General features: G+C 43.5%; 1 protein-coding gene across 1 annotated transcript in view; it reads right to left on the bottom strand.

Annotated features, from left to right (window-relative positions):
* Positions 1 to 13,765, bottom strand: part of LOC124555265 — a 516,239-nt gene that overhangs the window by 384,765 nt on the left and 117,709 nt on the right. The window contains exon 3 of the mRNA XM_047129133.1: positions 716 to 924. Coding sequence (XP_046985089.1) covers positions 716 to 924 — 209 coding nt within the window. The remainder of the gene's footprint in view (positions 1 to 715; positions 925 to 13,765) is intronic.

The raw sequence follows: 13,765 nt of genomic DNA on the forward strand, positions 1-13,765 counted from the left end.
TGAACCATTTTGAACATCCATGCCCGAGGCAGGATTCGAACCTGCGACCATAGCGGTCACGCGGTTCCAGACTGAAGCGCCTAGAACCACTTGGCCACAATGGCCAGCTTTAAAATAAGACCAAGCATCTAATTAAATATCTGTGAGTTTGGTATCAAAGGTTGGATAAAACGTTTATGGTAAGAAGATTACATAAAGTTTCCCAGAGTAAGTGAGGCAAAGCTGAAAGAGGATATTTTTGATGGACCACAAATAAGAAAATTGCTGAAAGATCCAGCCCTTGATACCAAACTCACAGATATTTAATTAGATGCTTGTTCTTATTTTAAATCAATTGTGAAGGGCTTTTTGGGTAACAGAAAAGACAAAAACCATGTTACCATTGTGAATGATCTGTTAGACAACTATAAGAACATGGGGTGTAGAATGTTGCTTAAAATTCACTTTTTACAGTCTCACATTGATTTCTTCCCGGAAAATTTGGAAGCCGTAAGTGATTACATATTTCGTGTTCATTAATGTTGATCATGTATACACATTCTGTAAACTGGCTCGTTCGATACCATTTGGATAAGGAAACGTTAAATTGATTTATGGAACGTGTGACAAAATAACTAATTATGTGATAAAATTTGTGTTAGTTCTTCCATAGTGTTACAGGTTCTGTTATCGAAAAACAGCAGTACAAAGTGCTAATTAAGCATGTGTGGCTCACCGTTGTCGAAACGGTCGTGCGGCAGGTCGAGGCCGTGGTCGTGGTCGTAGTCGGGGTAGGCGGGCGGAGGCGGCGGCGACGGCGGCCGGGGCAGCACGCGGCACTCCTCCTTGCGGACGTACACGTCGTAGTCGGGGTGCTCCTCGAGCGCGCCGCGCGACGGCACGCTCTCCGACAGCTCGCAGCTGCCGTTGCCCGCACTGCTCACGCTGCCGGCACCACCACACGACACGTTCGAGCACCCTTCTAAGTAAACCGTTCAGTTAAGCACATCTCTAATTTTACTTTACTGAATTTTCATCCCATCCCACTAAACGGCGAGAGTGAACTGCAAGAGGTGTAATTACCACTCTCCAGTCAAATTTGAAAATTGTTTTTAAATTAGAAAATGTTTACATATTTCTTTAATATGGGTAGACATAACAGTATGTTAAAGTGTCTCAGATGATGTTGTGCCCCTTGACTCCAGGCAAACATTTGATACAGTTCCGCACTGTCGTTTTATGAGCAAAACACGAGCTCACCTAGTATGGGATGCGATTTGTAGTTGCATCAGGACTTTCTACAAGACATAATTAAATATATTATTCTTGACGTGGCCAAACAGACAGAGGTACAGATAGTCAAGGTCACTTGCAACAGCGACTGAAACGTCCGTAGTTTTACATATTGGCAAGATCACAAACCAAGAAAAAGTTTATTGACTGCGAAAATCGCCGCGGAAGACTACGTTTGTATTTAGAGGTACAGATAATTTACGGAGTACCTCAACCGAGTATTGTTCTTCCTTTTTTTCCTTTATTGTATTTCAATTCCCCATCGGGGCGGGATGGCAGCAGCATATGCGCTGCTCTTCAGCCGAAAGACATAGAACAAACAATAGAAGGTATTTAAAAATAACAAAGGAGACAACATAGTGAACATAGATATAACAAAGGGGGAACGTCATGGAAGACAATAGACAAAAAAGGGGCGACTGTAAAATGGAAATAAAAACGGTAAAAAAGTAGAGCACACAAAAAACCACACACTGGGACAATTAAAAGAACACAAGGCGCAGTACGACTGGAGCATAAAAGTATCGACAGATGGCGTAGCACATAACAAACACACACAGTAACACTAAGTACTAGGCCAGCACACAATTAAAATCACACCTCTCGACGCATAGGAGAAACAGCACTAAACACATCACTGACGTGGTACACTGACGATGATCAAAACGGAGGATCTGCCAGCCGCAAGAAGATGAGGGAGAAGGGAGGAAAGGGGTAGAAAAGAGGGAGAAGGGCGGGGGGCGCGCAGAAGAGGGCCAGGTAGAGAGGGATGAGGGAAGGAAAAAGGCAAGGATGAGGTGCAGGGTCTCAGCAGTGAGGGGGGGGGGGGAGGTTCTTCTTAAACTCACAGCAAGTATTTATTAGTACATACACTGAAGTGCCGAAGAAATTGGTATAGGAATGCGTATTCAAATACAGACATATGTAAACAGGCAGAATACGGCGCTGCGGTCGGCAACGCCTATATATACAGGGTTATCCATTGATCGTGACTGGGCTAAATATCTCACGAAATAAGCGTCAAACGAAAAAACTACAAAGTACGAAATTCGTCTAGCTTGAAGGGGGAAACCAGATGGCGCTACGGTTGGCCCGCTAGATGGCGCTGCCATACGTCAAAAGGATATGAATTGCGTTTTTTTAAATAGGAACCCCCATTTTTATTACATATTCGTGTAGTACGTAAAGAAATATGAATGTTTTAGTTGGACCACTTTTTTCGCTTTGTGACAGATGGCGCTCTAACAGTCACAAACATATGGCTCACAATTTTAGACGAACAGTTGGTAACAGGTATGTTCTTTAAATTAAAATACTGAACATAGGTACGTTTGAACATTTCTTTCGGTTGTTCCACTGTAGTACATGCACCTTTGTGAACTTATCATTTTCGAGAACGCGAGCTATGTGCCGGATATCCATCATGTTGGAAGTACATCGCCATTCTGTCATGCAGTGAAACATCTTGTAGTAACATCGGTAGAACATTAAGTAGGAAATCAGCATACATTGCACCATTTAAATTGCCATCGATAAAATGGGGGCCAATTATCCTTCCTCCCATAACGCCTTACCATACATTAACCCGCAAAGGTCGGTGATGTTCCACTTGTCGCAGCCATCGTGGATTTTTCGTTGCCCAATAGTGCATATTATGCCGGTTTACGTTACCGCTGTTGGTGAATGACGCTTCGTCGCTAAATAGAACGCGTACAGAAAATCTGTCATCTTCCCTTAATTCCTATTGTGCCCAGTGGCAGAACTGTACACGACGTTCAAAGTCGTCGCCATGCAATTCCTGGTGCATAGAAATATGGTACGGGTGCAGTCGATGTTGATGTAACATTCTCAACACCGACGTTTTTGAGATTCCCGATTCTCGCGCAATTTGTCTGCTACTGATGTGCGGATTAACCGCGACAACAGCTAAAACACCTACTTGGGCATCATCATTTGTTGCAGGTCGTGGTTGACGTTTCACATTTGGCTGAACACTTCTTGTTTTCTTAAATAACGTAACTATCCGGCGAACGGTCCGGACACTTGGATGATGTCGTCAAGGATACCGCGTAGCATAAATAGTACACGCGCGTTGGGCATTTTGATCACAATAGCCATACATCAACACGATATCGACCTTTTCCGGAATTGGTAAACGGTCCATTTTAACACGGGTAATGTATCACGAAGCAAATACTGTCCGCACTGGAGGAATGTTACGTGATACCACGTACTTATACGTTTGTGACTATTACAGCGCTATCTATCACAAAGCGAAAAAAGCGGTCCAACTAAAACATTCATATTTATTTACGTACTACACCAATATGTAATAAAAATGTGGGTTCCTATTTAAAAAACGCAGTTGATATCCGTGTGACCTATGGCAGCGCCATCTACCGGGCCAGCCATAGCGCCATCTGGTTTCCCCCTTCAAGGCTCTGAGCACTATGGGACTTGACATCTGTGGTCATCAGTCCCCTAGAACTTAGAACTACTTAAACCTAACTAACCTAAGGACATCACACACATCCATGCCCGAGGCAGGATTCGAACCTGCGACCGTAGCAGTCGTGCGGTTCCGGACTGAGCGCCTGAACCGCTAGACCACCGCGGCCGGCCCCCCTTCAAGCTAGAGGAGTTTCGTTCTTTTTAGTTTTTTTCGTTTGATGGTTATTTCGTGAGATATTTGGCCCGGCCACTATCAATGGACCACCCTGCAGACAAGAAGCGTCTGGCGCATTTGTCAAATCGCTTACTGCTGCTACAATGGCAAGTTACCAAGATTTAGGTGAGTTTTAGCGTGGAGTTATAGTCGGCGCACGAGTGATGGCACCCAGCATCTCCGAGGTAGCGATGAAGTGAGAACTTTTCCGTACGACCATTTCACGAGTTTACCGTGAATATCAGGGATCCGGTAAAACGTCAAATCTCTGACATCGCTGCGGCCCGAAACAGAGCCTGCAAGAGCGGGATCAACTACGACTGAAGAGAATTCTTCAACGGGACAGAAGGGCAACTCTTCCGTAAATTGCTACAGATATCAACGCTGGGCCATCAACAATTGTCAGCAAACGAATCATTCAACGAAACATTATCGATACGGCCTGTCGGAGCCTAAGGCCCACTCGTGTACCTTTGATGACTGCACGTCACAAAACTTTACGCCTCGCCTGGGCCTGTTAACACCGACATTGGACTGTTGATGACTGGAAACATGTTGCCTGGTCAGACGAGTCTCGTTTCAAATTGCATCGAGCAGATGGACGTGTACAGGTATGGAGACAACCTCATGAATCCATGGACACTGCATGTCAGCAGGGGACAGTTTAAGCTGGAGGAGGCCCTGTAATGGTGTGGGGCGTGCGCAGTTGGCGTGGTATGGGAACCCTGATACGTATAGATACGACTCTGACAAGTATCCGTTCATGTCCATTGTGCTTTCCGACGGACTTTGGCAATGCCAGCAGGACACTGTGACACCCCACACGTCCAGAAGTGATAAAGAGGTGCTCCAGGAACACTGTACTGAGTTTAAACACTTTCGCTGCCCACCAAACGTCCCAGACATGAACATTATTGAGCATATCTGGGCTGTCTTGCAACGAGCTGTTCAGAAGAGCTCTCCACCCCCTAGTACTCTTACGGATTTATGGACAGGCCTGCAGGATACATGGTATCAATTCTCTTCAGCACTACTTCAGATATTAGTCGAGTCCATGCCACGTCGTGTTGCGGCACTTCTGCGTGCTCGCGGGGGCCCTACACGATATTAGGCGGGTGTACCACTTTGTTTGACTGTTCAGTGTAGTTTTACTGTTTGTGTTCCCGGCCGCGCAGCACGGGGTAGCAGTTTTTATGGAATATGTGTCACTTTTACCATTTTGACATATAACCTTTGGTTGCGTGACTACATTGAGACGAAGGAGGAGACAGGAAGGAAGATTGGGTTAACGTCCCGTCGACGTAGAGGACACTACAGAGGAAGCACAAGCTCAGATTATGTCAAGAATGTGGAAGGAAATCGGCCTGCCATTTCAAAGGAACCATCCCGGCATCTGCCTTGAGCGATTTAGGGAAATCACGGAAAATCTAAATCTGGATGACCGGACGCTGGTTTAACCCGCCGTCTTCTCGAATGCGAGTCCAGTGCGCTAACCACTGCGCCACCTCGCTTGGTAAACATTGGGTGAGAATGACGCCAGATGGTTGAGTGATTTTCTTTTTTACATCATATGATGGAACTTTAAGCGTTCCGAAACCGGTCTTGTACACAATAAAATATTGTGGATTAAGCAACTGTTGTGCGGTTTCTGCATTTTACAAAATAGAGTGTTGTTGTTGACTCCAGTCCGAAGACTGGTTTCATGCAGGTCTCCATACCAGTCTGTCCTGCATAAACCTCTTCATTTCTGCATAACTACTGAAACCTACATCCATCTGAATCTGCTTACCGTATTCAAACATTTGTCTTCCTGTACAGTTTTTACCCACCCTCACTCCCCTCCATTACCATATTTACATTTTCTTGCTGCCCCTGGATGTGTCCTACCTATCGATCCCTTCTTTTAGTCAATTAGAACTATTAAATTATTTTTTCCCCAGTTCGATTCAGAGCCTCTTCGTTTGTTATTCGATCGACCCGTCTATCCATTCTCCTAGAGCACTAAGTTTCAAAAGCTTCTATCTTCATCATTTATGAACTGTCTGTGGTCCACGTTTCACTTCTGTACAAGGCTACATTCCAGACAAATGCCATCGGATAAGACTTCCTAATACTTAAATTTATATTACATGTTAAAGAATTGCTCTTTTTAAGAAATGCCTTATTTGCTGCTGTTAGTATGCATCTTCCATACTTCGGCTATCATCAGTAATTTTGCTGTCAAATAACAAAATTCATTTACTACTTTTAGTGTCTCATTTCCTAATCTAATCACCCTCAGCATCACCTGATTTAGTTCGGCTACATTCCATTATCTTTATTTTATTATTGGTGATGTTCACTTCATAACTTCTTTTCAAGACACCATCTATTCCGTTCAACTCCTCTTCTGCTCTCTCTGACAGAATTCCAATGTCGTCAGCAAACCTCAAAGTTCTGACCTTCAGTTCTCTCTTCAGTTTTCTTCTTGGTTTCTTTCATGTCTTTCTCAATGTGCAGATTGAACCGGGGAAAGACCACAACCCTGTCCCACTCCATTCTCAACTATGGCTTTCCTTTCGTGTCACCGACCGAGGTGGCGTAGTGGTTAGCACACTGAACTCGCATTCGGGAGGACGACATTTCAAACCCGCGTCCAGCTCTCCAGATTTAAGTTTCCCGTGATTTCCCCCGATCCCTCTAGGCAATTGCCGGTATGATTCCTTTGATAGGGCACGGCCGATTTTCTTCCCTATTCTTGGGACAATACGAGCTTGTGCTCCGTCTCTAATGACCTCGATATTGACGGGACGTGAAACCCAATCTCCCTTCCTTCTTATTTTCGTGTCTTCGACTCTTGTAACTGCAGCCTAGTTTCTGCACAAATTGTATATGAACTTTCGTTTCGCGTATTCTAACCTTAATACCTTCAAAAGTTTTCTACAACCTAATTTTTCGGGTAAGTCGCAGGGTGAGTACTGTCCAGCGTGTTCCTACGTTTCTCCTGAACACAAACTGGTCTTCCCTGAGATTGGCTTCTACCAGTTTTTCCATTCTCCTGTAAACAATTCGTAACAATATTTTGTATCCATAATGTATTAAACTGATGATTCGGTAGTATTCACATCTGCCAGCGCCTGCCTTCTTTGGAACCGGAAATATTACATTATTCCTGAAGTATGAAGGTATTTCACAGCTCTTGCACTCCATGGGAACTAATTTTTTTTGTGGCTGGCTTTGTCAAGGATATGAACAATTCTGAGGGCATGCGATCTACTCCGCTGGCCTTGTTTCGACTGTCAGTACTCTCTCAGATGTTTCTCACAGCGTTATATCTCCCATCTGACTTTCACATACCTCTTTTTCTCTTTCTGTAATCTATTCCTCAAGTTTGTTACCCTTATATAGACCCTTTATACATTGCTTCCACCTTTCAGGTCCCTGGGAATGTTGTAGGGCCATAACTGTTTACACTATATATAGTGTTATTCATAAGCACTTCCAGGATTTCAGAAGACCACTGTGTGAAAACTAAAAGACGTACAGAAGATAGACACATATCAGTGGGTAGAGAATGTCTCCATGTTTTTAACCCACGTTACAGGTTCTTATTATGGGTATTTTTTGTGGCTCAGCAAACGTCAATACACGCTGCTTTGGAAAGGTGCAACGTAGGCTGCTTTGTCCAACTGTTCAATGCGTTGTCTATCTGTAGGCGCTAACTTAGTCGATGCTACTATAGGGAGCGGATGATTTGTCTACATGTTCTGACACGCCTGTCCCCTACCGGCGCGCTCTGCAATTACACTCTCTGCAATACTCTGTCCACTAGTATGAATCATTTTTCAGCATGTGTCATAGTTTTTCAGGCAGTCGTCTTCTGAAACCCCAGAGGTACTCATGAATAACTCTGTGTAAATGATCTACAGGATAACTTCCATGAGGCTTTTTGCAGACGATGCTCTTGTCTACAGAAAGGTTATAACGCTACAAAACTATAACGAAATGCAGAAAGACCTGCGGAGGACTGACGATTGGTGCAAGGACTGGCAATTGACCCTAAAGTTAAAGAAATGTAACATACTGCGCGTAAATAGGTGAAGAGCTGCATTACTGTTCAATTACGCTATTGGTGAAAACTTATTGGAAACAGTAGCAACCTTGAAGTAACTTTGCGGAGCGAACTTAAGCAGAAGGACCATACAACGTTAATTGTAGTAAAAGCAGAAGTCATGTAGAGGTTCACTGAAAGAATCTTAAGGAAATTTAACTCATCCACGCAAGAAGTGGCTCACAGAACATTTGTCGATCGATTCCTGAATACTGTTCATCAGTCTACGACTTCATCAGGAAGGACTAGGAGAAGAGATAGAGAAGATCCAAGGAAGAGCGGCAGATTTCGTTACAGAATCGTTTATTCGGCACATGAGCGTTACAGAGATGCTCAACGACCTCCAGTGCAGTTGCTACATGAGAGACGTTGTCTATCACGGAGAGGGCTACTGTTGAAATTACGTGAGAGTATGTTCGACGAAGGGCCGACAGTGTATTATTTTCTCTCATACTAGTCTCGCCAAATGACAACCACCAGAAAATCAGAGAAATTAGTGCTCATATGGACGTTTATAGACAGACCCGCCAGGGTAGCCGAGAGCGCTAACACGCTCCTTCCTGGACTCGGGTAGGCGCGCCGGCCCCGGATCGAATCCGCCTAGCGGATTAACGACGAAGGGCCGGTGTGCTGGCCAGCCTGGATGTGGTTTTTAGGTGGTTTTCCACATCCCTCTAGGTGAATACCGGGCTGGTCCCCACGTTCCACCTCAGTTACACGACTCGCAGACATTTGCAACACATTCGCACTACATTAGACACAGACAGCTGGGGTACACTAATTCCTTCCCGAGGGGTACGGGATGGTGGCAGGAAGGGCATCCAGCCACCCCTTAAAACTTACCGTGCCACATTCGATTAACTATGGCCGACCCTGCGTAACTGCGGGACAAGACTCAGACAAAGAAAGAAAAAAAGTTTGACGTTTATAGACAGTCGTTCTTCTCACGCAACCATTCACAAATGGAACAGAGAAGGGGGAACATGATAGTGTTGCCTCCACACGTCGCAAGGTGGTTTACTGAATATAGTGTAGACAATGTTTATTAAGAGACAAGGAACAACGTCGGGTCGCGCACCTCGCTGAACAACTGTCCCATTTGCGAGAAATGTTCTTTCCAGCTGAGCTACCAAGACACGGCTCACGACTCACTCGCATGGCCTTATTTCGGCCAGCATCTCTGTTCTACATTACAATCTTCACAGGAGCTGGTATACAAATCGTGCTGGAATAGCACTCCTTGATGGATGTGGCTAAGCAATTTTTTGGCATTATCATTTTGGTAGTCGAGAATGTCGAGTGAAAAATTCGTCCTGAATCAAAGAAGTTATTTTATTTTATACAACGAGCTCCTTGCCAGGCCTTGAAGATTCAAGGGATGTCTGCAGGACGCCATGTCATCCTCTGACTTGTGGCGTCGTGCGGATACGGTTTGGAGAGGAAAGTATTGAGCACACCGCTGTCCCAGCCATTTTGCAGACTTTCCAGATAGTGAAGCCGCTACTACTCGATCAAGTAGCTCCTCAGTTGGCATGACGAGGCTCCCACCAAGGAAAAATCCTTAGCAGTACTGGGAATCGGACTCGTGTCCTTCGCCTGGCAGTCATCTACACTGATCACTCACTTACGGAATCGGACTATTTATTGCATATAATATGGTAAAATATTCAACATATTTCCCGAATAGGAAAGCAATTTCTATTTCTCACACACAAAATGAGTGTGAGGGTCATAAATAAAAATACCGCATATTTCACAGCCATTTTAGATTTTGCTGTCCGCTTGTTTTTTTTGCAGAAGTCGTATTATGATTTTCTTTCCGTCCCGTTGATGAAGATGTGTTGAGGCTTACGTACGCCTAAAAATTTACGTATGATTCCTTCCAAGTCTGAGGAAGATAGGTCAGTTTTTTGCGTCTCATTGTTGACGGACGAGATCTGTCCCTAGACACATTAGTTATTGTCTCTGAGATTCCTAGGTACTTAAGAACGCCGACCCCAGCAATGAATAACTACTGCAATGTTGATCCAGACTGTAAACCCTAGCCTAAGATTGTCGTAATTATTTACCTTACCTATCACTCTACTTTCTGGGGTCGTCGCTTGATCTTTGTGTAGCATAGTGCTATTACTTACACCAATAAATAAACACTTCCACAGTCACAATATTTGCTAGTCATCAAATACACTACGTGATGAACAATATCTAGACACCTATAAGTGGACATTAATATGTGGTGTTTTCACCCTTCGCCTTTATGACGGCTTGGACTCTGTTGGACACACTATCGATGAGGTGTCTAAATGTCTGTTGAGGAATGGAAGCCCAGTCTTCCTCAAACGGCGAAACCAAAGAAAGTAGTGATGTTGGACGATGACATCTGGAACGAAGTCGACGATCTAACTCTTCCCAAAGATGTTCCAATGGGTTCATGTCGGGACTCTTGGCAGGCCAGTCCTTGTAATGAACGTTATTGTCCGCAAACCATTGCCTCAAAGATGCCACTTTATGACAGGCTGAATTGTCATGGTAATACAATCTCCGAACTATTCCTTTACTGTACGCAGTACACAATTCTGTAAAATGCGTTCATATCCTTCCACGTTTAGCGGTTTCTTAATCCCAATAAGAGGAACACACCCTAACCACGAGAAAAGGAAAGAACCATACAGTAACACCACCGCCACCATACTTCACATTAGCAATAGACGCGATGACAGGTTACGTTCTGCAGGCATATGCCAAATCGATAACCTTTCATCGGACTGACACGAGATATTGCATGATTTATCACTTCAGACCACTCGTTTCCAGTCATCCACTGTACAGTGGCGTGACTTAGCCCTGAATATAGAAATGTATGGCTTCTGAGAAGCTGCCCGACCATTGTACCCCGTTCCTATTAACTCCCGACGCACAGGGACTGATATAGCTGGACTGCTGGTAGCACTTCACAACTCACGAATGATTTCTTCCGCTGATATCGTGCGACTTTTTACAACCACCCTCTCAATTCTCGTCTGTCCCTGTCCGTCATAACGTGAGGTCTGCCGGGTCTTGGTTTAACTGTCGTTGTTCCTTCGCGTTTTCATTTTACAATCACATTACCAACAGTCGACTTCGGCAGCTTTAGAAGCGGTGAAATGTCGCTGATGGTTTTGTTGTTCAGGTGACATCCAATGACTAGTGCACGTTCGAAGTCAATGAGCTCTCCTAACCGACACATTCTGCTGTTACTGTCCCTGTACCTTCTTATATAATGGCGGGTCCACCTCTCGTAATATCTGGTGGCCAATCCCGCATTACATATGGATGTCTGCATACTTTTGAACAGTGTATTTATAAAACTTAAATTGGTAAATCCTTGTATCCGGGAAACGCTGAAGTCCAGTAGAGACTAAAATACAAAGAATTGATCCTTGAAGTTTCAGAAGTTCAGCAAGAATCACAAGATTCAATTAGTGAGACTTGACAACAACGTGAGCAAGTTCAGAGTGTTCCACGCAACATAGGCCACGACAGAGCACATATGAAGGGCTTATTTCAATAGTGGTGCAAGTCCATTACCTCCACTTTTCTGCCCATAATGCTTCTGAAATTAATGGTCCAAACAAACAGAAAGAAAGATTTATCTCTAACAAGAAGCCATATGCTTGAATATTTCTGGTATCTCAACTGCAGATTTTTCATCGCTCATTTAACTTCAGGACTTTGTATCTCAATATGAACAAAAATGGACTTGTACCACTATTGAAATAAGCCCTTCATATCCAGAGTAAGTGTTGCCTCTTAGTAGTAGACCTGTAGTCGAGCAGTGCTAACTGAGTCAGTCCTACGGTAGCATAGTAGGGCGAGACGACGCATTCGGTAGGATCCAACTGAGTGAAGCGATGTCGTTGTCAGAGTAGCTGCCGTGGCGCTGAGAAGATATGGCTCATTCCTCGTTGGGAGTTAAGTCGGGGGAACAACCGGGTCAGTCCACTCGCCGAATATCCTCTCGTTCCAAAAGCTCCTCCAACTGCGCAGTTCGATGCCGTCACGCACTGTCGTCCACAAAAGTGAAGTCAGGGCCGAATGCACCCTTGACAAACGCACATGGGAACAGGTACAGCCTTACAATAGCGTTGACGGGTGAGTGTACCGTATTCGAAAATTTGGAGTTCAGTACGCCTATGCAATATTATCCCTCCCCACTAGAGGTGCACTCTACCAAAGGTACGGTTCGATAGTTTTGGTACAGTACATAAATGATGTAGCAAATGGTAGGATTATCTGTAGTACTGGAGCGTTGGTAGGCAAAGAAACATAAATGAATGTGTGAGGGAGAAACTGCGAGTCGACGACTTCTCTTTTTTTTGTTTAATTGTTTGTTTTGTACATAATTAGAACTGCACATTGTTCAGTGTTAGTCGATTGTGAATTTTATATCTTACAACATATAAATTTCAATATATAAGTAATAAAAGTTAGTTGATTGTGTATCTTCCGTGGTGTTATTTGACCAAAGCAATTACTTTTGGTGCAAGTATAGTTTACTTGCACAAACATAACAAAAACTATATAATTATGGTTGTTATTTTGTACTCACCAGAACGTTCTTTATCATGATCAAAGGCAAGAGTTTCCTTTTGATAATGATAAATGCGAAAGTTGTTTATGAGTAACAGAAACATGTTTTATATAAGCACGACGACGTAGTAAATCGGTGTTTGACATGTTTTTGTTTTGCGTTTCTTTAGCAATTTTACCTTTTGTGAGGGAACTGGGTTTGCTTTCGCTACATGATAAATCGGTATTTTTTTATATTTTCACTACACATTCCTCTGTTCCACGTTACAAATCAACGATTTTCGAAGAAAACTTGGATTAAAGATTGACAATTTTAATTTTACTATAAATATTGTTTATTTTTAAGTAATAGACAAGAGGATAACTACACTGGTGTCCAAAATTAACGCGACAAAAGGAAATTTTGCAATATTGCGTTTGTTGTTGTTGTGGTCTTCAGTCCTGAGACTGGTTTGATGCAGCTCTCCATGCTACTCTATCCTGTGCAAGCTTCTTCATCTCCCAGTACCTACTGCAACCTACATCCTTCTGAATCTGCTTAGTGTATTCATCTCTTGGTCTCCCTCTACGATTTTTACCCTCCACGCTGCCCTCCAATGCTAAATTTGTGATCCCTTGATGCCTCAAAACATGTCCTACCAACCGATCCCTTCTTCTTGTCAATTTGTGCCACAAACTTCTCTTCTCCCCAATCCTATTCAATACCTCCTCATTAGTTACGTGATCTACCCACCTTATCTTCAGCATTCTTCTGCAGCACCACATTTCGAAAGCTTCTATTCTCTTCCTGTCCAAACTGGTTATCGTCCATGTTTCACTTCCATACATGGCTACACTCCATACAAATACTTTCAGAAACGACTTCCTGACACTTAAATCTATACTCGATGTTAACAAATTTCTCTTCTTCAGAAACGATTTCCTTGCCATTGCCAGTCTACATTTTATATCCTCTCTACTTCGACCATCATCAGTTATTTTACTCCCTAAATAGCAAAACTCCTTTACTACTTTAAGTGTCTCATTTCCTAATCTAATCCCCTCAGCATCACCCGATTTAATTTGACTACATTCCATTATCCTCGTTTTGTTTTTGTTGATGTTCATCTTATATCCCCCTTTCAATTGCGTTTATTTTGCCACAAAACAGTACAAACAGGTGATAGTAG

This window comes from Schistocerca americana, chromosome X (assembly GCF_021461395.2).
Source record: "Schistocerca americana isolate TAMUIC-IGC-003095 chromosome X, iqSchAmer2.1, whole genome shotgun sequence".
In the NCBI taxonomy this organism is placed as follows: Eukaryota; Metazoa; Arthropoda; class Insecta; order Orthoptera; family Acrididae; genus Schistocerca; species Schistocerca americana.